Source organism: Chionomys nivalis, chromosome 16, assembly GCF_950005125.1.
Source record: "Chionomys nivalis chromosome 16, mChiNiv1.1, whole genome shotgun sequence".
NCBI classification, from domain to species: domain Eukaryota; kingdom Metazoa; phylum Chordata; class Mammalia; order Rodentia; family Cricetidae; genus Chionomys; species Chionomys nivalis.
Genome location: NC_080101.1, coordinates 5,874,911 through 5,900,938, shown reverse-complemented (window position 1 = coordinate 5,900,938; position 26,028 = coordinate 5,874,911). Strand labels below are relative to the sequence as shown.

Genomic DNA, 26,028 nt, shown 5'->3' with positions numbered 1-26,028 from the left:
TCTCCCTTTTTTTGGATACAGTTTTTAAAAAAAAAATATTTTTATTTTGTATGTATAGGCAATTTGCTGCATGTATATCTCTGTACCACATGCATACAGTGTTCACAGAGAACAGAAGGCATCAGATTCCTTGGAACTGGGTGGTTGTCAGCCACCGTGTGAGCACTGGAAATGGGATTTAGGCACTCTGGCAGAGCACCAAGTACTCAACCTCTGAGTCGTAGCTCAGCCCTCAGAGAGTGTTGATATATAGCCCAGGCTTGCCTGGCACTCACAGCAGTCCTCTTGTCTTCTCAGTACTGGGATTATAGTTACTGAGTACCATGCCTGACTTGTAATATTCTTACTTAATTTTAGCACTTATTATTTTTTTAATCTTAAAAATAACCTCAGGCAGCCGGGCGGTGGTGGCGCACGCCTTTAATCCCAGCACTTGGAAGGCAGAGGCAGGAGGATCTCTGTGAGTTCGAGACCAGCCTGGTCTACAAGAGCTAGTTCCAGAACAGGCTCCAAAAAAGCCACAGAGAAACCCTGTCTTGAAAAAGCAAAAAAAAAAAAACAAAAACCTCAGGCTGGGCATGGTGGCACACATCTTTAATCCCAGCACCCAGAAGACAGAGGCAGACAGAGCTCTGTGAATTCCAGGTCATAAATAATGAATATTTATTATCAAGAATAAGTTTATTATTTATTTCAATAAATAAATATAAATAAGTAATTGAATAGAATTAAATTAAATCTTGGCCCTGCAAGATAGCTCAGCAAGTAAAGGCGCTTCCTGTCGAATCTGTTGACCTGACTTATCTCCCCGAGAGGAAGGAGAGGAATGCCTCGTGCCAGTGTCCTCATCTCCACACGTGCTGTGACACGTGTCCCCAGCTCCAGTAAAGAAGTACGTAGTGTGTTTAAAACCCTCTATGGGCTGGAGAGATGGCTCAGTGGTTAAGAGCATGAACTGTTCTTGCAGGAGACCCAAGTTCGTTCCCAGAACCCCCGTGGGTAGCTGAGAACTGCCTGTAACTCCAGCCCTGGGGTGTCTGACTCCAGTGGCCTCCTTGGGCACTCGTGCACATACCCATACACAGATACATACAAAATTAAACATAATTTTAAAAAATTTCGATATTTCAAAAGTTAAGCTTCATTTCCTCCCTTCTAAGAGAGGTGTTTTTGTTATTTTCAGTTTCTCATTTCTGTTAGGAAAAGGGGTCATCACAGAGTCAGTTATAGAGCTTAGCAGGCATAATAGAAGAATTTGTTAATAAGCTTATCAATAATTATCCTATTATAGATTAATAAGTTTATCAATAATTATCCTATTAAAGTTGTCAATTTTTGTTATGAGTGGGGGCAAAAGTTGATTTTTTTTTTTTTTTTTTTTGAGGAAATCAGTCATTTAGAATGCTTGGTTTACCACCCAAAAGGTTATTGATCAATCAGAGTTTACGTAGTGAATAAGAATGATGCAGTACTTAAATGCTGTTTAAACTTATTTTTAGGGGATGATGGTTACGAACAGATCTCTAGTGATGAAGATGGAATTGCCGACTTGGAACGTGAGACTTTTAAGTATCCAAACTTCGATGTTGAGTACACTCCAGAAGACCTGGCGTCTGTCCCGCCCATGACGTACGACCCGTATGACAGAGAGCTGGTGCCACTCTTGTATTTCAGCTGCCCATACAAGACTACTTTTGAGATTGAAATCAGTAGAATGAAAGATCAGGGTCCAGATAAGGAAAATTCAGGAGCAATAGAAGCCTCGGTGAAGTTAACTGAACTGCTGGATCTCTATCGTGAAGATAGGGGTGCAAAATGGGTGACGGCTCTCGAGGAAATTCCCAGTTTAATTATAAAAGGATTAAGCTATTTGCAGCTGAAAAACACAAAACAAGACTCCCTTGGTCAGTTGGTAGACTGGACAATGCAAGCTTTAAATTTACAGGTAGCCTTTCGACAGCCCATAGCCTTAAATGTCCGACAGCTCAAAGCTGGGACCAAGCTCGTGTCTTCACTGGCAGAGTGTGGGGCTCCAGGAGTCACAGAACTGCTGCAAGCAGGAGTGATCGGCGTATTGTTTGATCTCCTATTTGCTGATCATGTCTCATCTTCCCTTAAGTTAAATGCTTTCAAGGCTTTGGACAGTGTCATTAGCATGACAGAAGGAATGGAGGCTTTTTTAAGAGGCACCCAGAGTGAGAAAAGTGGCTATCAAAAGCTTCTGGAACTCATCCTTCTAGATCAAACTGTGAGGGTTGTCACTGCAGGCTCAGCTATTCTTCAAAAATGCCATTTCTATGAAATCTTGTCAGAGATTAAAAGACTTGGTGACCATATAGCAGAGAAGACTTCATCTGTCCCTAACCACAGTGAACCTGATCATGAGACAGATGCTGGGCTTGAGCGAGCAAACCCGGACTATGAGAATGAAGTGGAGGCCTCTATGGACATGGACCTGTTGGAGTCCTCAAACATAAGTGAAGGCGAGATAGAGAGGCTTATTAGTCTCTTAGAGGAGGTTTTTCATTTAATGGAAACTGCACCCCATACAATGATCCAGCCGCCTGTGAAGTCTTTCCCAACAATAGCACGGATTACTGGACCTCTGGAGAGGGATGACCCATACCCTGTTCTCTTTAGGTAAGATACTTCACAAATATCCGGAGGTAGTTGTATGTGGTGATGTTGGTCTTTCATGTGCAGTACATAAGGACTTTGGTATTTCAGAATAGGTGTTCAGTAGCAAACCCAGAAGTCCACTGGTTGGAATAAGCCTGCGTGATGTTGGTTCAAGCCACACTAGGAGCACAGATCTGCGTGGTGTTGGTTAAAGCCACACTAGGAGCACAGATGCTTGTGAATGAGAGCAGTGCTTGTGTAAGCGTGTCTGTAAGCAGAGTAAATGAAAGCTGCTGCCTCCGGGGACGTGGTAGAGAAGGACGGCCTGGGAAGGAGAGAGCCCTTTTCACTGTACTACAAAACTGGGTGTTGCCAATGTAATTTTGTAGTCCTGATAATGTATCTTTGGCGTTTATCATCTGCTTCTGTAATCTGTCTTTCAAGTTAGGTGATAATATAATTTTGCCACTGTTAGTACCTCCTACAATGATACAACCCAATGAGGATTTTACTAATCCATAGTACATTTTTACTTTGTTTTAATGTTTGAAATGCTATCTTCTGGTATTTTGCTTATAAGTTTTGAACTAACAACAAATGGAAAGATAAACCTTTTATGATTTCTGTAACTGGTTTTTGTCTTGCTTTGGAACAAGTGCATTGATAGTAAGTAGATATTGTCTGCTCTAGCATCTGTACATGGCCGTTCCTGGTTTAGCTGAAGTTGTCCAGACCTATTTTACTTTCCCTAGAACAAAGCCCAGAGTCTTGTGTGGGGGCTCTAGTCTGAGAGCTTGTCTTGGGAGAGTAAGATGGGGGGGATACTTTTTATTGTGCATAAATGGGGCTCATTTCCCCATGGTTTCTCTGAGGACCAGGCTACAATATGTCCCTCCTTATCCCACTGAATGATTTGCACAGGGCCCTTGTTCACCAGTCCTTTCCCTCTTAGGTTGAAGATTGGCCACTAGGCACTCCTCTCTGCTTCTGAGCTTCTCTTCCTTGTGGTCTGAGCAATCTCATGGCTTTCAAGAAAGCTCTGAGAAAGTTTACAGAACCAAGCAGACCCATAAGGCCAGACCGAATTGTGAGAGGTCAGTGATGCAGCACCGGGGAGCCCAGATCTGTTAGCCGAGAGCAGAGTCAGTGATGAAGCACCAGGGAGCCCAGATCTGTTAGCCGAGAGCAGAGTCAGTGATGGAGCACCGGGGAGCACAGATCTGTTAGCTGAGAGCAGAGTCAGTGATGGAGCACCGGAGAGCACAGATCTGTTAGCCGAGAGCAGAGTCGGTGATGAAGCACCAGGGAGCCCAGATCTGTTAGCCGAAAGCAGAGTCAGTGCTGAAAAGGAAACCAGCAAGAATGAGAAGCAGGGATGGTGGCAGCACAGTTAGCAAAGCAAGAAATTAGAGAAGAAACTAGGATCAGGAAGCAGTGAGTGGTCTCTTTAGCCAAGTATACATGAGACGTTGCAAAGTGAGGGCGGGAGTCATGTAGTGAGTGTTTGGTGTGTGGATTGCGGTTAGAACTCTGGGAGAGTAGTTTTACCTGTAACAGTAGGCGATAAAGTGTGGACGGGCTCAGAAGGAGGATGTGGAAGTTGTGTGGGTGACTTCTCAGATACTTGTTCACAAAGCCACGATGAGGGGCAGGCTCTGGGGGTGTAGCTCAGTTGGTAGGTCCTTGCCTCGCTTGAGGAAGCCCTGGGTCCCATCCTCAGAATGTATTTCCTGCATTTGGGAGGTGGGGGCAGGAAGATCACTAATATCATGTCGTCTTTGTCTGTGCATTCAGTTTGAGGCCAGCCTGGACTGTGTGAGAACCTGTCTCTTAGAAAATGAGGAGATAAGGGAACAGCCAGAAAGGTGTGTTTGTAAACTGGGAGAATGACAGGGTTTGAAACTCAGTAAGGAGGGACATGGGTGTGACGTGGGAGGAAAAGGTCAGTTACTGGAACGGGGTTTGCTAGGAGATGAGGGCCAGAGAAGTGTGCCAGGTGTGGCGCGTGCTGGGGGGCAGAGGCATTTGAATCTCCAGAGTTCAAGGCTAGCCTGCTGTATTGCCGTGAATTTGAAGTTAGCTGACACTGCATAGTGTCTTTGTGGCCAACCTGAGAACCTGACTCAAAATAAAAAAGGAATAGTTCTTAGATTTGATGTAGAAAACAAAATCAAAAGTCTGTGTTTAGTAGTCACTACTTACATGCTATAATTTGTAATTTGTAATATCTCTCTCTGGTGATACTAACTCTTACCTATAGTAAATCTAAATCCACGAGATGTTTTTGCACTGTATAGACAGTATATTTCCTGGATACACTAATTCATACAGACTGGCATTTTATGAAGTAGAGTGAGACCATAGTGAAAAAGGAGCGAGAACCGGAATCAGTGATGCTCAAGTAAAAAGAGAAGCCTGTCACCTGTCATGTCTTGAGGTCCGTTGATGATGCAGAACTTTCATTGACCCCAACAGAGGAGAGTTGGTACTCACATTGTAATAATTATTTCCATTTATGGGGAAAACTATTTCTGAAGATGAGAATTAAAGCCATTCAGATGTTTACTTTATCCAGTGTTGTGATTTTGAGTTAATGAAGAATGCTTTGCTCGACCTGAAGTGTCTGCCTTGCCTTCCACAGGTATCTTCACAGCCATCACTTCTTGGAGTTGGTTACGCTGCTTCTGTCAATTCCAATAACAAGTGCCCACCCTGGTATACTGCAAGCCACAAAGGATGTTCTAAAGTTTCTCGCACAGTCACAAAAGGGCCTGCTCTTTTTCATGTCAGAATATGAAGCAACAAACTTACTGATCCGAGCTCTGTGCCACCTCTATGATCAGGATGAAGAGGAAGGTCTTCAGTCTGATGGAGCTGATGATGCCTTTGCCTTGTGGCTGCAGGACTCCACCCAGACTCTGCAGTGCATCACAGAGCTGTTCAGCCACTTCCAGCGGTGCACAGCCAGTGAGGAAACTGACCACTCGGATCTCCTGGGCACCCTCCACAATCTTTACTTGATTACTTTTAATCCTGTGGGAAGATCAGCTGTTGGTCATGTTTTCAGCCTTGACAAAAACCTTCAAAGTCTCATTACTCTAATGGAGTATTATTCCAAAGAAGCCCTAGGGTAATTTCCTGCTTCCTCTTACAATCTCAATTACAGTAGAGAACTAGATCACTAATGGGATAGCTTCTTTACAAAAGAAGTCTCTGTGTGTGTGTGTGTGTGTGTGTACACACATATATATGCTTATCTAAAGATAGATATGTATCTTTTGTCATAACATTGTGCTAATTAAGAATCAGGCTAACAAGAACCCCTGTAATGTGGCTAGTAAGCAATGCTGTGGACTTTTCCAGCTGCTCTCCGTTACCTCTTAAAAGGGCTACTTACAGTATCCCTTTGCCCTGTGTAGAAGAGAATCCTAAAGCCCAGAAATATTTGCCTTAAGTATGATGCATTCACTCTCTTACTGTTTTCTAAACCATTCGTGGTGCTCTGCTGAAATTGCTTTGGTTAAATGGTGGAATTGAGGAAATTATTGATATAAAGAACTGTTCAGTAGGGCAGAGGATTTTAGCATATGAGAAGAGAGATCTGCTCTCTTCCTAACTTATGTCATGGAAAAACAGATAAGATGGGACATGTTCAGGGTGGCATGGCCACAGTGTCATCAAAACAGTAGCGTATAACTAAGTAGCATATAACTATCCCATTGCCCTGTCAGTGGGGACTTGATTCAACTCACTGTAATTATGAAAGCCAAACTCTAGTGGCTTCTCTGCCTAGCTGTAGTGAGTCTTTGTAATGCTGCACTGGAAGGCTGAGTCAGTATGGCAGGTGATCACATTTGTTCTGATTTTTTAAGGTTAGGTAAAGATTTTAAAGGAGACAGTGAAGCATATTTCCTAACAGTCATTGTTAACGAAATATGCTCGTTAGTGTTTTATTGTTCATTTGCTCTTATTAATTTTATTTCCCACTGTAATGTTTTTGAGTTTGCTTTTATCCAGTTGTCTCTCCTTACCTATGGGTTCTGTTTATATATTCAACTAACAGTGAATCAGAATATTTAGATTGGGCATATTGGAGCACACCTGTAAATTTGAGGGCAGCTTGGTCAACAGAACGAGACCCTATCTCAAGAAAAAAATGGGCTTGGAAGAAATGCTTCTGAGCCTGGCGTGGTAGTGCTTATCTGTAATCCCAGTATGTGAGGCTGAGGAAAGGATTGGGAATTCGGGCCACCATGGATCCTATAGTTAGATTGTTTGCCCTGAGTATGTAGAAGCTTTTTTCTGTCTTTATTCTGTAAACAGTGCAGTAAGTATTCACATAGAAGTATGCCAAGTGGCCTAGAGTTGATGTAAAACAAATGGGAAGATGTGCACGTAATATGTGATACTGTATCATCGCATACAAGGGGCTGGTGGGGCCATGGATTTTGGTGTCTGTGGGGTCCTGGAACCGGTATTCCGTAGATACCGAGGGACAACTGTTAATACTTTTTTCAGGTGACTTGAAAGTGAAGTGTAAAATCTGATTGTTGTTTTTCAGGAAGTTAGGTGATGTTGATAATGTTGGATTGTGAATTCCTTGATCTCTTTAAAAAAGCATACCAAAAAAGTATTGTTATTATTCCTGAAAAAGTATTTTCATACCCCACACTTAAAACCCTTGTTTTATTTCAGTGATTCCAAGTCTAAGAAGTCAGTAGCTTATAACTATGCATGCATACTTATTTTGGTGGTGGTTCAGTCTTCCAGTGATGTCCAGATGCTGGAACAGCATGCAGCGTCTCTCTTGAAACTTTGTAAAGCAGATGAAAATAATGCTAAATTGCAAGGTATGGTACCTAGAACTGTTTTAAACTTTTGTGATACATGAAGAGAAAAGGCAAATTCTTGTTATCATTGCCTTTTCATATTTGTGTGTGTGTTATGTGTGTGGGGGTGTGTATGCATGTGTGTGTATACATAGGCCTTGAGTCTAGAAGGTGACATCAGATGTCTTTCTTAACTGCTGTCCACTGCATTTTTTTGAGACAAGGTTTCTCACTGAACCTGAAGCTTGTCATGTTAACTAGACTGATTGGCTACCAAGCCCCTGAGATACATCTGTCTGCCACACCAGTGCTGGTGTTACAGGTGTGTGGCATCTGTTTATACCATGCCTGGCTTTGCATGAGTGTCGGAGATCTGAACTGAGAGCCTCATGCTTTGCACAGCAGGCGCCTTGCTTACTGAGCCATCTCTCCAATCCATTTTTAATTTCTTGAGTTGCCTTTTAGGGAAAGAGTTTATAAAACTTAAGGTTTTAGAATATAAATGAAAAGGTTTGAAAGTGCCTAGTAATGGTCTAGCTAACCAGGATAGATGAGTTTTTGCTCTAGTTTTGTTTCTGCATATTTTGCTACACTGAGATGTTTGTGCTGTTCTGAGTTAACTTATAAGACTTCTTATAAGTTAATAGCACATTGTACTATTAAAAGTAGTTCATTTTAGGGCTGGAGAGATGGCTCAGTGGTTAAGAGCACTGTCTGCTCTTCCAGAGGTCCTGAGTTCAATTCCCGGCAACCACATGGTGGCTCCAAACCATCTGTAAAGAGTTCTGGCGCCCTCCTCTGACGTGTGGGCATAAATGGAGGCAGAAAGTTGTATACATAATAAATAAATCTTAAAAAGAAAAGAAAAGAAAAAGTAGTTCATTTTAAAATGTCAAGAAGTTGACAGAATTGGGCCAGTGATACAGCTCAATGTACAGATATTTCTCTAGCATGCATGGCAGCCCAGGTTTAATCTAACCCAGGAGCACACAAAAGAGACAAAAGAAAATTTTTCTCCTAAAGGAACAAGGGTTACTCAACTAAATGTCTCTTCATAGCTTATATACTTATATTTAAGTATATGTGTCTGTTTGGGGAGGTTGGAGGCACAGTAAAGATAGATAAATAAATGCTGCATTATATTAGTTTATAATCATATTTCTAAATCTTGTTTTAGTGTTTTCATTCCCTACTGCAATAAATTCATTTTAATTAGGCAGACTGGATAAGCACTTAGATAGGTAATAGTAATTACTAAGTTTTGAGTCAGCATAGTAGGGCTCCATTTTTATTTTATTAAGTACATGTAAAGAATTATATGCAGAAAGCAGTATAGTGGCATATACCTGTAATCCTAGCAGTTGGGAGGGTGAAACAGAAAGATGATGAGTTTAAGGCCAATTTGGGGTATAGCGTGAGACCTAGCTTAAAAAAACAAAAGTGAACTAGACACCAGAGTTCATCCTTTCGTAAAGTCTAGATGATTCAAATGATTGCACATGTGATGTTTTCCTTTGGGGAAAAAAGTTTTGTTATAAAGACTTACATTTAAAAATATTATAGATTATTCTTTTTGTTTCTAAGAACTTGGCAAGTGGCTTGAACCTCTGAAAAACCTCAGATTTGAAATTAACTGCATCCCAAATCTAATTGAATATGTTAAACAGGTAAGTAAAAGTTAAAAGGGCTTTGATTGTTGTGAAACTGATGATACATAATGATAATATTGAAGTTACTTTCTAAATAATGTGGAAGTCATGGCCTTGATTGACCCCTTTAGCTTTGTAGTACAGTATTGGATATGTGGCTGTAGATAATCATGTACGTGAACACACAGGCATGTGATGCTCCGTGTATGAAGGTCAGAAGGCAGATTGTGGAGTTGGTTCTCTCCCACGTGTGGAGTCAGCAAGCTTCTTGGAAGGCACTTTTACCTGCTGGACTGTCGTAGGCTCTAAAAACATTTAAAGTTAACAATATGGGACCCTAACTTTAATTAGTGAAATGATTTAACTCAGAATATTTAGGTGAAAATTGATATAGCCAGTTCCAAATAATTCCAGTGCGACCAGTTTCCTCTGTTACTAACTTTGAGCAGTGACAGCTGTAGTTGAGATGAAAATGGAAATCTGTGAATCTGCTTCATAACAGTAATACTGAAAAATGCATGGATGCCTCATGATGACAATCAGTGCTTCATCGTTAGTCTTGAAAGCTTTTTTATTCTTTTGTTTTTCTTCTTTTTTGACCCAGTGTACAGCATAGCAAGATGGACTGAAGGCACACACTTGTGAACATTTCAAGCTACATCAGTATAGACTGAATTATCTTCTACTGTCTATCTGATGAGCCTGTGTGTTTGTGTATGTGAGAGGGAAAGACTCTTTGGCTTTGCAGTTGTAGTATATTATTAAAGTAATTTATATATATTGGCCAACTTGTTGCTATTTTGAAGTAATAGATACTATTTAGGGTTATTTGTCACAGGTCTTGCTGTTTTGGTGATTCTTATCTTTTTGTTTTGTGTCTCTTAAGAATATTTTTGTTTGGGTACTTATTTATTTATTTATTTATTTATTTATTTATTTATTTATTTATTTATTTATTTATTTTTGACAAGGTCTCACTGTGTAGCCAGCCCTTGCTGGCCTATAACTCACAGTGTAGACCAAGTCAGCCCGGAACGTACAGAAATTGACCTGTCCCTGCCCCCCTGAGTGCTAGGATTAAGGTGTATACCACCGTGCCTGGCTCTTAGGAATACTTTTATCTCCTTTGATGCTGTTGTGGTCTTAACAGTGCTGCAAATGACATGTGAAACTTCTCTGTGTTTTTCTTTCATTAGTAGTTGATGCTCTGTAGACTCAGATTGGTTGTGTATTCTGTTGATGTGGACATCGTAGAGTGATCTTTGATGATATGTGCAGTAAATGTATAGTGATTTGAATTAAAGTATTAACTAGTAAGAAATTTAGTTTTAGAAGTTGAGTTACATGAGCCTGTTGTATATGTCTGTAACCCCAGCCCTCCAGAAGTGAGGGCAGAAGGCTCAGGAGTTGAGGTCATACTCTGCTGCATAGCAGTTCAAGGCAGCCTGGGCTACCTGAGACCCTAACTCAAAGATCCAAAACAGCAAAAACAAAATTCTGATTTTTATATTAACTTATATTTATTTATCTCTATTTGGGATTTGGTTTGAGATGGGATCTGGTTCTGGAATGTAGGCTGGCCTCTCCCAAAGTCCCAAGGTTACAGTTGTGTACCGCCGTATCCTTCTCAGACAGCTGTCCTGTTAACTTTGATGCTGTCAGTGATTCCTGTCCTAAGGTACACTAAACACAGTGGGTCCGGTGTGAAACCTAGGATTTCTTGTCACAGTAATCTGTAGAACTGCGAGAAAAAGGTGAAGGGAAAGGGCAAAGAGAAATGGATGTGGTTTGTTTTTAAAGCTTATACCTGAGATTTAGAAGTCTTTGGAATACTTAAGGCCTCTAATGTAATTTTTTCAAGTTATGAATTTATTTATAATGTTAGTCTGTGAAAGCTAAAAATGTTAAAAAAAACTATTTGGTGTTTGCAAATAGAACATTGTCATCTACTACAGAAAACAGTTACATTTCTTGTCCTCTTTCTTCTCTTCGGTGTCTGCATTTTAGAAGATGAATGCTGTTTAGTTTACAAATGTTCCGAGGTTTCCCCCTAAGTCTTGAAAAAAGTTTAGTAACCAAGGGGTTTTTGGAATACGTCTGGCACAATGGTGCATACTTGTAATTCTAGCCACTGAGGAGGCAGAGGGAATAGAATTAATGGCTAGTCTAGACATTTAGTGAGACCCGGACTCAAAACAAAAACAAAACAACACAACAAAACACAAAAGCTCAGTTGTCAGTATAGTCAGCGCTTCATTTTTGAGAGAAGGTAATATAAAATGAGTATATAGAAAGAAAGAGAGGGGCTGGAGAGATGACTCAGAGGTTAAGAGCACTGCCAGCTCTTCCAAAGGTCCTGAGTTCAATTCCCAGCAACCACATGGTGGCTCACAACCATCTGTAATGAGGTCTGGTGCCCTCTTCTGGCCTGCAGGCATACACACAGACAAAATATTGTATACATAATAAATAAATATTTTTTAAAAAAAAAGAAAGAAAGAGAGGTACTTTAAATTCTTTGTTTTGTTTTGTGATTTTGTTTTTTGAGACAGACTTTATCTGCGTAACAGCCTTACTGTCTCAGAACTCACTCTGTAGACCAGGCTTCCTGGAACTCACAGAGATCTGTCTGTCTCTGCCTCCTGGGTGCTGGGATTAAAGGTCTGCACCACCACTGCCTGTTTATTTTATTTATTTATTTAATTTTTTTTGAGACAGGGATTCTCTGTAGCTTTTGAGCCTGTCCTAGAACTTGCTCTGTAGACTAGGCTGGCCTCAAACTCAGAGAACTCTGCTTGTCTCTGCCTCCTCAGTGCTGGGATTAAAGGCGTGTACCACTGTCGCCTGATTTATTTTAAATTCTTAATACAAAGAATCATTGGTTTTTATTTATTGGCTTTGTTTTAGTACTAGAAATATGCAAATATATTACATTTTATTTTCTCTACATAATATTATACAGTACAAAATGTACCCATAATGGGACTGGAGATCTGGATCGGTGATTAAGAACACTGGCTACTCTTCCAGAAGACCCAGGTTCAATCCCCAGCACCTGAAAGCTATGAATGTAAACAAAACTATTTATTGTTTGCTAACAAAATGTAGTCATCTGTTAAATACAGAAAACAAACATTTTTTGTCCTTTGGTGTCTGCATTTTAAAAAAATGAATGCCGTTTAGTCTATAAATTTCCAAAGTTTCCCCCTAAGTCTTGAAAAAGTTTTGGTAATTAAGGGGTTCTTAAGATACAGTCTGGCAGGATGCATACCTGTAATTCTAGCCTCTTATGAGACAGAGGGAATGCACAACTGTCTGTAAGTCCAGTTCCAGGGGATCTGACACTCACACACGAATTTCTTTAGTACTAGGGTTTTTCTTATATACTGTCTCTTTTTTTTGTTCATGTATTTTTTTTTTTTGAGACAGTATTGTGTCTAACCTTGGCTGCCTTGGACTGCACTGTGTAAGCCAAGGCTAGCCTCAGACTCACCACTGTCATCCTTGTGTCAGCCTCCTGAGTGCTGTTGTTGCAGTCTGCACCACCACAGCCAGCTTTCTCCTGTGTGAAACATGATAAAGTGTCGTGGTGTGCTTACAGCCTTCCCACTGAGGGTTAAGCCTGGGGCCTTGCACATGCAAGGACGTGGTCCACCTCCAGGAGCTCATAGTTTTGACTAACTAAACTTGTCTGCTTTCATTTTTTAAAGAATATTGATAACTTGATGACCGCAGAAGGAGTTGGCCTTACCACTGCCTTGCGTGTTCTCTGTAATGTGGCGTGTCCACCACCTCCTGTCGAAGGTAATATAGTTTGTATACTTTGAAAACTGACATACTTTCAGCCTATTGTAAATATCATTTACTAAATAGTCAAAATATTCTTGATTGATTATTAGCATGTAAGTAATTAGTTTTTTTCTATTTCTTCCTATCCTATATAAAGGTCAGCAGAAAGACCTGAAATGGAACCTTGCTGTCATTCAGCTTTTTTCTGCTGAAGGAATGGACACCTTTATTCGGGTTCTGCAAAAATTGAACACTATTTTGACGCAGCCTTGGAGGCTCCATGTGAACATGGGGACTACCCTTCACAGAGTTACTACTATTTCAATGGCTCGCTGCACGCTCACTCTTCTTAAAACTATGCTGACGGAGCTCCTGAGAGGTGGATCCTTTGAGTTTAAGGACATGCGTGTTCCTTCAGCACTTGTTACTTTACACATGCTCCTGTGCTCTATCCCTCTCTCAGGTCGTTTGGATAGTGATGAGCAGAAAATTCAGAACGATATCATTGATATCTTATTGACTTTTACACAAGGAGTTAATGAAAAGCTCACGATCTCTGAAGAGACCCTGGCCAATAATACTTGGTCTTTAATGTTAAAGGAAGTGCTCTCTTCTATCTTGAAGGTTCCGGAAGGCTTCTTCTCTGGACTCATACTCCTTTCAGAGCTGCTGCCTCTTCCCTTGCCCATGCAGACCACGCAGGTACCACTTCCATATCACATGCATCTTGTCATGACTGCGGTAGCTCCTTAGATAAAGCAGGGATGCTGATCAAACCCAAGCAAGTCTGCATCCTCCTTCCCAAAGACAGAGTAACTGAGTTGAGGGCGAGGTGAGACTGACGCCAGCTGGAAATGTGGGGTAACATTTTAATGCCTTTTGTCAAAGTGAGTCTTATCATGTTATGTACACTTGTACTCGCATTTTTCTGTTATTTCAAGTCTTTCTCTCCCCTTTATCATGTTTTAGAATTTGCCAATTAGATTGCTTCGCCAATGGACTCTGCTCAACTGACTGCCAACCTGAGAACAATGTTTTTAGCCCTGATGAATTCAAACAGTTGTTTAATTGTGCGATAGTGAATTATGTTTAAGCATGCAGTAAAGGTGTTTTTATAACAGTTCTTCCTGAACAGTTTTGCGACTATAATAAATATTAAAAATCTATGTACACACACGTTATACTTTTTTAACAGGTTATTGAGCCACATGATATTTCAGTGGCACTCAACACCCGAAAGTTGTGGAGCATGCACCTTCATGTTCAAGCAAAGTTGCTCCAAGACATAGTTCGTTCTTTCTCTGGCACAACCTGCCAGCCCATCCAGCATATGTTACGGCGTATTTGTGTTCAGTTGTGTGACCTTGCATCTCCAACTGCTCTTCTGATCATGAGAACTGTGTTGGATTTGATTGTAGAAGACGTGCAAAGGTATTTTTATTACACCTTAAGAAGTTTTCCTCACGTTGCTCTTGATACAGATACCCTCCTGTACATAGTTTGGAAACTAGCGTTTAGTAAGCTCAGATATGTGTAAACACACACATGCACACATGTATGCATAAATTAATTGTGTGTAAATTATTTTCTTCAGAAGACTATCTTGTTTCATATGCAAGTCATGTGAAGGTCTTGATTTGGGGCTTTTGTTTAACTTACTGTGTAATGTGTACACGTGTGCATATATATGCTGGCGTGTGTGGTGCTGGGGTTGAACCCACGTTAGGGCTGCCCTGCAGGAGCCTTTACTTGCTGAGTCACCTTCCACCCCAGTTGTGCAGTTTCGAAAGGCGAGGTCTAAAGAACTCCTCCGACTTGAAGTATTTGTTCAAGACCTGAATTTATAAAACAATTCCAGAAAAAAAACCACCATTATATCAAAGGAATGAGATGTATGTTTTATGCAAAATTTGTATGAATCGATAGTATAGACAATATTAAATAATGTCTTTATCAAGAAGCTTGTTTACTGAATATATTGATTTTATTTCAGCACTTCAGAAGATAAAGAGAAACAGTATACTAGCCAAACCACCAGGTTGCTTGCTCTTCTCGATGCTCTGGCTTCACATAAAGCTTGTAAATTAGCTATTTTGCATCTAATTAATGGAACTATTAAAGGCGATGAAAGATATGCAGAGATATTCCAGGATCTTTTAGCTTTGGTACGGTCTCCTGGGGACAGTGTTATTCGCCAGCAGTGTGTGGAATATGTCACGTCCATTTTGCAGTCTCTCTGTGACCAGGTATTCAGTTTTTTATTGTCAGTGTGTGTGTGTTGGTGTGTGCCTGAGTGCTTGTCTTAATGTAAATCTTGGCTGGGAGCAGAGCTTACCTATGTTCTATGACTCCTGGATTTAGAAAGCTTGTTTGATATGTGGAAGAAAAGCAAGCTGGTTTTAGTGCATTCTAGTTCTCTTTGGCTTAGCTTTGGATCTCTGAGGAGATTTATGTCCTTTTGTGATAGTATTGCCATCCTGGGTAGTTGCTTTTGTGCTAATTTCCAATGCTTTTTATTGCTTTCCTTCTTAATTATATTAACATGTGCCAAGGCATTCTTCAGTTTTATAACATTGATATTAGTTGATTAATGTGAGGATAACGTCTTTGTGTGGTTATTCTTTGGAGAGTAGGTCTTTTGTAGCCCCAACTGCCCTCAGACTTGCTCTGTAGCCAAGTCTGACCTTGAATCGCTGATTTCTCTCCTCTGTCTCCCAAGTGCTGGATTACCATGTATGCCACATGTCTGCTTCTTGTGGACAACTTGTGCAGCAGCAAGAGTCACCGCTGTTTGTGCATGCTGACCGATGCTTGGCCGTTTGTGCATTCTGACCGATGCTTGTGCAGCAGCAAGAGTCATCGCTGTTTGTGCATGCTGACTGATGCTTGTGCAGCAGCAAGAGTCACTGCCGTTTGTGCATTCTGACCGATGCGTGCAGCTGCTCGTGAGCAGTTGTGCTTTCCTCTTGCCGTCAGTTCTTTCTGTAACATTTCCATGTGTCAGTGCGATCCTGCTGTTCAGAATGCTCGTGCCCCCAGTCAGCAGATGGCTTTCTTTTTCCAGACAGAGTATAGTTAGGGAAAGCCTGTGCTGGAGGATTGAAGTGCAGTTTTGTTACATTGAAGACCTCGGACTGTAGGGACTTGTTTTCAGAAGTGGTAGACTGTAGTAGTGGGGCTGTGACTGCTGACTAAGGCTAGGGCCCCTTTCTTCCCTTCCCTCAGACTTCACTAAGAGCTACCCTGATGCCGCTTTTCTTTCTGATGCAGATTGTGTTTGCAGGACCCTGAAAGCCCAGTTGACTCCCATAATGAGTAGTGGATGTTTCTTTAGGTGTGGTTAACTCGACTTGCTTGAATTTTAAAAGTATAAAAAGTATAAAGAAGGACACATTTAATTGAAGATTGTGCCTAAAGTTTGTTCTATCCATCCCTTTTTATGAAGCTTTAAATTCCACTATTGATAAGTTTACTAAAAGTTCAGCCAAAAATTTTATTTCTAGAAGCCTCTGTAATCTAAAAGAAGTCTAAATTCATGAATAATAGATTGATTTAAGGTATTTTACTATCAAAGCTTTTTAACCATTTTAAAATTGAAACTATGCCACGTTTACTTCCTTCCAAGGCCATCGTCTCTCTTTTACCGTAAAGTATAAATATGCCTGAGAGTTCCACGCACTCATATAATGTGTTTTGATCAAGCCCACCCCTCACCTTCATTCCCTCCGTCCTCTCCAGTACACCCCAGTTCTTCCTCTCTTCTCACCAGTATGATCTCCCAATTTCATGTGCTTGTTTTTTCTGACCCACTGAATCCACATACTGTCCCCAGCATATGCATGGGTATCGGGCCATCTACCAGGGCACGGGCAGCCTGTCAAAGGCCACATCCCTAAAAAAACTGACTTTCGCAGGAGAAGATGGCATTTCAGTCAGTCCTCTTCCTCTGTCCCTCTCCTGTCCACACTCCTGCCTGCCTGTGCCCTTTGCCTGCTTTAGTCTGCGTTCCGTCGTCATATCTCATGTAGCAGTATACTCCCAGTCCTTGAAAACCTCTTCCCCTTACACAATCATGATCTATACCACACTCAGCCCCACACAAGTAACATGAAAATGAGGAGCTGGGATCCATGTATGAGAGAGAACAATGGTATTTGTGTTTCTGAGTCTGAGATTAAAAAATTAGTTAGATGCCAGAAAGTAGCTGATAATGCCTTATATATCTTTATGTTGTTTGGCCCAAGTGACTCTTCTATCCTTTTCAGAGTCAATGCTAAACTCTCTTCCTCTCATGTAAATGGAAGATAAATTTTAAAAGTTTTTTTTTAATGGTAGAAAGTAGTATAAAGGAAAACACTATGTCTATTTTCTTATATGTTCTCACATTAACTTTTAGAGAAGAGGATTTGTTTATCTGTTTGAATCTGTTTGGGATGGGACCATAACAATAATGTTCGGAATTTTTATTTATTTGTATGGTTGTTTTGTCTACATGCATGTCTGTGTCCTACATGCGTGCCCACGCCCTGGAGGGCCCAGAGCAGGGCATCAGAGGCTCTGGGACTGAGTGTCATATGGTGGTGACCCACCTTGGGGGTACTAATAATCGGACCCTGGTCCTCCTGAAGAGCAGCCAGTGCTCTTGACCGCTGAGTCATCCCCAGCCCCCAGCAGTAATATTTTAATGGGATTGTTACTAAGTGTGAATTGCGTGTGTTTAGAAATAGCAGTCAGGAGTGATGAAATGTTTCTCCCTGCCCCCAGGACATTGCACTCATTTTGCCAAGCCCTTCTGAAGGTCCTGCCTCTGAGCTTGAACAGCTCTCCAATTCCCTCCCGAGTAAAGAGCTGATGACGGCCATCTGTGACTGTCTGCTGGCGACTCTGGCTAATTCTGAAAGCAGTTACAACTGCCTGCTGACTTGTGTCCGCACAATGATGTTCCTTGCAGAGCATGACTATGGACTGTTTCACTTGAAAAGGTAGGCTGTGCAGGATTTAGTGTGCTGTGCCCTGTCGTTTAGTTAGTTTGTACTTATGGAAGGTTGAAAGTGTGACGTCTTGCCGGGTGGTGGTGGCACACGCCTTTAATCCCAGCACTCGGGAGGCAGAGGCAGGTGGATCTCTGTGAGTTCGAGGCCAGCCTGGTCTAGAAGAACTAGTTCCAGGACAGGAACCAAAAGCTACAGAGAAACACTGTCTCAAAAAAGTAAAAAAAAAAAAAAAATAAATAAATAAAAAAAAGAAAGTGTGATGTCTTTTGTAGGAAAAGTTTTATATATAGCAGAGTTTCATGGATAATTAGTAATGGATTTAAAATCTTTTCTGTCTGAGTTGATTCTACTTTCTAGCATGTATGAATGACAGTTATAAGTCTTTATAAGCCTAGCTTCTGTGGGTACCTGTATTTCTTTTGGCTAGGTACCTCTGTGGAGTGCCTAGGTCATGTGACAGGCAGCTGTTTAACCCCATCAAGCACTGCTGCACTGTTTCCCAAAGTGATTTCTGTTTGCTTTCCATTCCCTCTGCATTAGAGCCCTTAGTTTCACCGCGACTTCCTACCGTGGGGTCGTTCTGTTTGTTGACATGGAGCAGCCAGTGTTGCTCAGGTTGGCCTCAACCTCCTGGGCGAGGGGTGAGGAGGAGAGACATGCACACCATGCCCTGGCTTTGCCAGATTATGTTGCTGTGCTTTTCCTAAAAGACATTCTAGTAGATATATTAGCTGTAGATTTTTTTGTTCTTGTTGTTTTGGGTTGTTGTTTGAGATAGGGCCTTGTTCTGTAGCCCAGGGTGACCTGGGCCATGTGATCCTCCTGCCTCAGCCCCTGGAATGCTAGGAGTATAGCCATGAACGAATACTTAAAACAGACCCTAGTTTTTGATAGAGCATGCACAAGTATAACTCATTTGCTTAAGATTTTATGTAGTTACTAGTAATTGTGAAGGTCTAGTTTTGAGCCTGTTATTTTTCCATTATTATCTTTTTCTTTAGGTGTGATTTTGTCCCTGTTTATCTGTCTGTGTTTAAAAAGTTCTTCAGAACAGGAGGGGCTGATCTTCTCCCCTTTATTGCTTTACCATGGTCAGTGGCATCTCACAACCTGACCATTTGGTAGCTGGAGCCCTGCTTGTCAATGTGCTTATTTCCATCTGGCTGGCAGTGTTGGAGTTTTAGAGACAACTGCGTATTGGAGTGGCTCGCCTTGAAATTCTGTTGAAACTGGGAACGGTGTGAGTGCAGAGTATGATCAGGACTTCAGATATACACCAAGGGGGTTTGTCATGCAAGTCTCCGTGTGTTGGGCTTGGCAAACTGGACTGTGAGCGGAGTCCAGTTTTCTGTGGGCACAGCACATAGGGCATTGCTGTGGCACAGGCATCGTCTGCATTGCCCAGCACTTGCCACTGCGCCAGCAGCTGCAGCAGGAAATCTGAGCTGTGCAGCACGCAAAGCCGAAACAGTTGCCAACTGGGTCTTAAGCAGAAGTTCTTTGAGCTCCGCTCTAGACCCTTGTTTCCTTGTTGTTTGTAACTCTTCAGTTAGGGTTCCCTATGGTCTCTGAGATAATGCCAGCCCTCTGATGCTAGGGGAACGCTCACATCGTGAGTAGAAGTTTAAATAGGGAGCTAGCAAGTGGGCTATGATAGCTTTGGAAAATGTACTATATCCATACCTGTAATCATAGCATTTGGGAAACTGAGGCAGGAGGATTGTGAGTTTGAGGTTAGTCTGTCCTATATAGTGAGAGCTTTTAAAAGAAAAAAATCAATAAAGATTAAAATGAGCTGATTTTTTGTTGTTACATTGTGAACAGAGACATGTATGTCTTCATGTTTATGGTGAAATAAATTGTATTCTGAACTTAGTTATTTCTTATATACTTAACATTTTGACACATTCTCTCTCTCTCTCTCTCTCTCTTTTTTTTTTTTTTTGCTTTGTCTTGTTTCCTTTCAAGACAGCCTCATCATGAAGCTCTACTTGGCCTAGAACAGTGGTTCTCAGCCTGTGGGTCGCGACCCCTTTGGTCATCGAGTGACCCTTTTACACGGCTCACATATCAGATATCCTGCATACCATACATTTACATTATAATTCATAATGGTAGCAAAATTATAGTTATGAAATGGCAACAAAATATTTTTCTAGTTGGAGGTTACTATGAAATGAGGGTCACAACATTAGGGAGGTGGAGTATCACCAGCCTAGGGCTTTTCTCTTGTCTGTCACCTCTGAGATCTGGCCATCCAGGTGCACACATGCCTACCTGTTCTCTTCATTCTCTTTCTGGCTCTGACTGTCTGTGCTCTTGCCTTTATTTCAGCTCTCTAAGGAAGAACAGTAGTGCTCTGCACAGCTTGCTGAAGCGAGTGGTCAGCACGTTCAGTAAGGACACAGGGGAGCTCGCCTCCTCCTTTCTGGAGTTCATGAGACAGATCCTCAGCTCTGATGCCATGGTAAGAGTGTGTTAGTGTTTCTGTTTGCTGCCTGTAAACACTACAAATACCACAGGCTAAAATAATTATTTCAATTGGAAAAATGTATTGGAACGCAGAGTAATGCCTTTTCCATCTCACTGTAAAGTGACGGCTGTGCAAAAGACAGAACGGTTGTTTGCTCGTATTTGTTCACATTTGATTCAGAGTCTTCTGTAGTAAATATTCCAGAAGCCTCTGCCTTAGGGTTAAATAGTTTGGCAGTGTTTCCTGCTGAGGAAATTCATTATATATATTAATATATTGTTAAAAACTCTTGAGTTCCTGCATGTTTTTGTTGCACCATAATCTAGCTTTGCATAAAAATACTGACTAGGGTGTGTGTGTGTGTAACACATCTTATGGGTTACTGCATACTTTCCAATATTAGTTTAAGAAATTCAGCACACACTTAGGGTTACTGTTTAGAAAAAATGTAAAGGATCTTTTATTGCATGGTTACAAAATAAAAGATTCCATGAGAAAAATATGAGTTCACTAGCTAGTGTGTTTCCCTTATCATGTGATCTGTCTAAGGCTCTTTGGTGACCTTGTCTAGACATGATCCTTCAGTTTTGTTTGCAAAGTTCTTGCTGTTCTTGGTGGTTCGTGCGTCTGACCCTGGCACTCAGAGGCAGAGGAAGGAGAAATGGCATTAGTTCAGGACTGTCCTGCTCTGTCTGCAGAGTGAGTTTCAGGCTAGCCAGGGCTACGTTCATATCGTGAATAGTTGTTGAGTTTTGCCAGTGCTTCTTATGATTTTGTTGTAATGAGCACAGGGGTTTTCTCCATATTATTTTGAATGGGTTGGCTTTTTTGATTGTTGAACCAGCGTTGTTTTCCTAGGATTATTCCAGTTTGATTCATTCAGTGTGTTCTATTTTTTTTAAAAGATTTTTATTATGTATATAGGTTTCTTTCTTTATGTATCCTGCAGTACAGAAGAGGACACCAGATCTTATTACAGATGGTTGTGAGCCACCATGTGGTTGCTGGGAATTGAACTCAGGACCTCTGGAAGAGCAGCCAGTGCTCTATTCCTCTGAGCCATCTCTCCAGCCACCCAGTGTGTTCTATTTAATGAGGATTTTATGTTTGTATTCATAAAGGGTCTTGGTTTGTAGCTGTCTTTTCTGGTGATGTTTTTGGGTTCATTGAGTAAGCTGAGCAGGTTTCATTCTTAGGAATGGAAGTTTGTGAAAGATTACTAATTCTTTAATTATTTGATACACTTCACTAATGAAGCTATTTTATGAAGCTATTTGGAGTCTGGGCTTTTCTTTTTGGGGAAACTATTTTGTGTAAAGTAGGAATAGTTCACAGATTAGTGTGTTGTTGGTGCTGGGGCCTTGCTTATCTTCTCTGTTCTTCCAGTTTTAGAGAATGTTCTGCTGACATGAGCCCCTTTTTTCTTAAAAATGCTAATTCAATTAAGTACTAATTAATTTAAGTCTATTCAGATTTTTTTAAGCCTAGGCTTTTTCATACTTTTAAGAATGTATTTCTCCGTGTTTTCTTCAGTATCTGATGGCATATAATTGTCTTTAGTATTTTCTTATAAACCCAAAATTTTCTGGTAAGCTGTCTGCCTTTTTGTTCCTCGTTTTATAATTGGAGTCTTTCCTCTTGGAGTGATACTTGACGTTGAACCTGGGGCCTCGTGTGCAAGACAAAGTGCTCTCTGCATCCCTTACTCTTTCTTTCTTTTTTCTTCTAAGTCTGGCTAAATGTTTGTTAGTTTTGTTGATCTTGACAGTTGTGTTTTCTAAAAATTTAGGCTGAATTTGACCCTCCATTTTCTTTCTTGCTTTTTTTTTTTTTTGGTTGTTGTTTTGTTTTTTGAGACAGGGTTTTTCTGTGTAGCCCTGGTTGTCCTGGAACTCACTCTGCAGACCAGGTTAGCCTTGAACTCAGATATCTGCCTGCCTCTGCCTCCTGAATGTTGGGATTAAAGGGGTGTGCCCACTATTTTCTTTTTTTTTTTGGTTTTTCGAGACAGGGTTTCTCTGTAGCTTTGGAGCCTGTCCTGGAACTAGCTCTTGTAGACCAGGCTGGTCTCGAACTCACAGAGATCCGCCTGCCTCTGCCTCCCAAGTGCTGGGATTAAAGGCGTGCGCCACCACCGCCCGGCTGTGCCCACTATTTTCTAAGACTACTTTTAACTAGAAGCAGGTGGGTTGTATTTTACGAGTAGTATTTTGTTTAAAAACTGTGTAGTGACTGAGAGTATAACACATGGCAGAGCCCTTGCCGAGTATGTGTGAGCCCTGGGTCAGACCCCACTGCGAATAAACCAGCAAGTAGACTGGGCAGGTTGAGCTCTTAAGGGCTGGTGTCCGGAATTCTTCGTTTATGAAGGGCGCCTTTAGAGGGTGGTCTAGGTAGAGCCTTCACCTCCTCCAGTCACCCCGTCTCACTTGTCTAACCTTTCCCTGATGATGCACAGAGTAGCCGGCTCTCCATTTCCCAGCAGAGCAGTAGGGCTGTGGAGCCAGTGCCCTCCTGCACAGTAAGTCCCTTCCTAGCTCTAGTGTTCTCTGAAAAGAGCTAGTGCTCCTCCGGGCTCATTTTCAGACCAGGTAGGCTTTGTTAAAAATACTTTCTCACTCCACAGCCCATTTTGGTGACACATTACTTGTAAGCCCAGCAACTGGGAAATGGACCCAGGAAGACCAGTGCAGGGGCATCAGTGGCTACATAATGAGTTTGAGGCCAGCCTGTGCTACAGGAGACCTTGTCAAAAAAAAAAAGTAACAACGACAATCATTTAGCTTTTGATATTTGAACATTTATAGGACAAATGTTATTAACTCCAAACAAAACTTTGAATTTTTATACAAACTAAAAATACTAAATCTTCAGGATTGGAGAGATGGTTCAGTGGTTAAGAGTGCATACTACTCTGCAGAGGACCTGGCTCCCAGCATGCACCTCAAGCAGCTCCCAACTGCGTGTGACTCCAATTTCAAGGAATCTGATACCATCTTCTGGTCCTCATGGGTTCCTGCATGCACGTGGTATACATAAACTTAGGAAAACTCACACGAAAAAATATTAAATCCTGCATCAGGATTAGTGGGGACACTTTTATTTTGGGACTTTACTCCTGGTAGAGCATAATTCATTTTGTGTCATTTAAAATAAAGGTCGTTAGACAGACTAGCAGCTACTGCTTGGCATGTACATAGAGATCTAACGTATATCTTTTTGTATGTATAGTGATATGTATGATTTTAAAGTAGGAAATGCTTGTTTTTCTGTCCAATAGGTCTTATATATGATAGTTGCTGTTTTTATTGCCTGTATTGTCTTGAGAGATATAATTCAATTTCCTTCAGTTGTCTGTTCTTGTAGGAGTCTTCCTAGCTCTTGAACATACATCAGTTAACTGTCTTATCAAGTGCTAGTATAAATACAGCAATACTGATGGCTATAAAATAATTTTTGAGAAAACTGTGTCAGTAATTTAAATGTATTTACCTATTTATTTTACTAATCTTACTCAAAACATTTCCACTTTCAGTAAACTAAGTCCTTTTTAAAGCTAACCATTTATTGAGCTGTAAAAGTTATAACATGAAGGGGCGTATAACAGATGGCTGAAATAGATGAATAAATTTAGAAGCATCTTTGTAGATTTCCTGTTGTCAATGTAATTTGTGTGTGACCTTTACAGGGCTGTTGTGGAGACGATAGTGGTCTCATGGAGGTGGAGGGCGCTCACCCACCCCGGACGATGAGCATTAATGCTGCAGAGCTCAAACAGCTGCTACAGAGCAAAGAAGAGGGTCCAGAGAGTTTGTTCCTTGAACTAGAGAAGCTTGTTTTGGTAAAAAGAAAACCAGAAAAAAATAGTAATAAATCAGCATTCTTTCTCAGCGTGACTAGTACAAGCTTTCCGTGGTGCCTTTTTCAATATTATAACCCTTAGCTGGGTGTTTATACCCTCCAGGGTAGCTCCTTGGATTAATAATCTGGAATATACTTTTCCATCATGTTATGAGTCTCATGAGCAAACAAAGGAAGTGTTGTTTGGATTGTTTGTTTTTGAATGCAGGATGCCTCTGCTGCCATTGTTTAGGAATAAAATGACAAGTGTTTTGATGTTTGTTTTACTTTAATATGCTTAATGTTAAGTTGCTGACTTTTGGATGGTGTTCCAAATGTGCAGGGTCTCAGCGGCGCGGGGAACTGCCCGGCTAGCTCAGTCAGTAGAACGTGGGACTCTCAGCGGAGCAGGGCTCAAGTGCTCTTGCTTTATTTGCTGGCTTCTTCTCATTCTTCTGTCTGTGTCTAGGAGCATTCCAAAGATGATGACAATCTGGATTCTTTGCTGGACAATGTAGTTGGACTGAAGCAGATGTTGGAGTCGTCTGGTGACCCTTTGCCTCTCAGTGACCAGGATGTAGAGCCCGTACTGTCGGCTCCAGAATCTCTGCAGAATCTGTTCAACAACAGGTCAGTCAGTAGGGATTTGAGGTTTAGATGATTTAAATAATGGCTGCAGGAATCTTGGTTGGGGCAACAAACTTTTTGTAAAGAGTGAGATAGCAAAAATCCCAGTGTTTGTAGGCACCTACAGCCTCTTGCATATTTTATAGTTTTTGTTGTTTGTTTGCTTTTTAAACAAGAAAAAATATGCATACTATGCTGGACATACAGACTGTGTAAAAACAGGCTGGCAGAACAAGGTTGACTGACCTCGAGCTCTGAGAGTGTAGAACTTCTGACTACTGGGATGAAAGCTGCGAACCACTGTACTCAGAGGAAGGTGTCCGCCTCTTAACTTTGGGAGCACTGAAGCCTTATTGAGCATCCAATATGACATAGTCTCTGTATAGAAATTATAAGAATTAGCAGTTTCTATTAAAACTGGTACCGTGCTATCAGCCTGCACTTTTGGAAATTAAAGCCAGCTATTTGGTTTACTGAAATCCCCAAGCCTATTACAGTGGGCCTTTTTATTTAGTTTTATTATTCTCCATACAGTACATCTTGACTGAAGCTTCCCCTCCCTCCATTCCTCCCAGTTCCCCTCCCGCAACCTCTTCTGTCCCCCACACTCATCCCTCCCATCTCCCCCAAAAAGAGCAGGCCTCTCAGGGATATCAGCTGAACACAGCACAAGAAGATGAAATAAGACCAGGCACAAACCCTCACATCAAGACTGGGTGAGGCAACCCAGTAGGAGGAAAGGGTTCCAAGAACAGGCAAAGAGTCACCCTCATTCCCACCGTCAGGAGGCCCCCCACCCATACCACGCTAGCAGCCATAGCGTACATGCAGAGGTCCTAGCACAGACACATGCAGCCTCCTCCGTGATTTCTGCTTCAGTCTCTGTGAGCCCCTATGAGTTCTGCTTAGTTGACTCCTTGGGCCATGTCCTCATGGTGCCCTTGGATTCATCTGGCTCCCACAATTGCTCTTCCTCCTCTTCAGCGGGATTCCCTGACTTCACAGGGGTGGGACTGGATAGAGACCTCCACCTGGGCTCTCTCTCTGTGTCTAATGTTTGACTGTATCTCTACCTGCTCTTACCAGCTACTGGAGGAAGCCTCTCTGACAACTGGGCTAGGCACCGATGTGGGAATCATTTCATTGCCCCCCCCCCCAACTGTAGGATTATTTTGAAGCTTTGCTTTTTAAGGATACTTTATTCTTGA

At 41.4% G+C, this 26,028-nt stretch overlaps 1 protein-coding gene and 1 non-coding gene across 3 annotated transcripts in view; one reads left to right on the top strand and one right to left on the bottom strand.

Annotated features, from left to right (window-relative positions):
* Virma (vir like m6A methyltransferase associated) overlaps positions 1-26,028 on the top strand; it is a 69,724-nt gene that overhangs the window by 27,550 nt on the left and 16,146 nt on the right. For both annotated transcript variants that reach the window (XR_009058412.1, XM_057790490.1), the window contains exons 8-19: positions 1,500-2,640; positions 5,261-5,749; positions 7,315-7,469; positions 9,033-9,115; positions 12,808-12,901; positions 13,044-13,588; positions 14,082-14,317; positions 14,880-15,132; positions 17,651-17,868; positions 20,215-20,347; positions 24,042-24,194; positions 24,663-24,823. Coding sequence is in view for 1 of the 2 variants with exons in the window: in XM_057790490.1 (XP_057646473.1) it covers positions 1,500-2,640; positions 5,261-5,749; positions 7,315-7,469; positions 9,033-9,115; positions 12,808-12,901; positions 13,044-13,588; positions 14,082-14,317; positions 14,880-15,132; positions 17,651-17,868; positions 20,215-20,347; positions 24,042-24,194; positions 24,663-24,823 (3,661 nt within the window). In the remaining variant the exon portion in view is untranslated. The remainder of the gene's footprint in view (positions 1-1,499; positions 2,641-5,260; positions 5,750-7,314; positions 7,470-9,032; positions 9,116-12,807; positions 12,902-13,043; positions 13,589-14,081; positions 14,318-14,879; positions 15,133-17,650; positions 17,869-20,214; positions 20,348-24,041; positions 24,195-24,662; positions 24,824-26,028) is intronic.
* On the bottom strand, positions 17,061-17,186 carry LOC130888323 (U6atac minor spliceosomal RNA). Its single transcript, XR_009058454.1, has one exon. It is a non-coding gene; the product is annotated as a U6atac minor spliceosomal RNA (small nuclear RNA).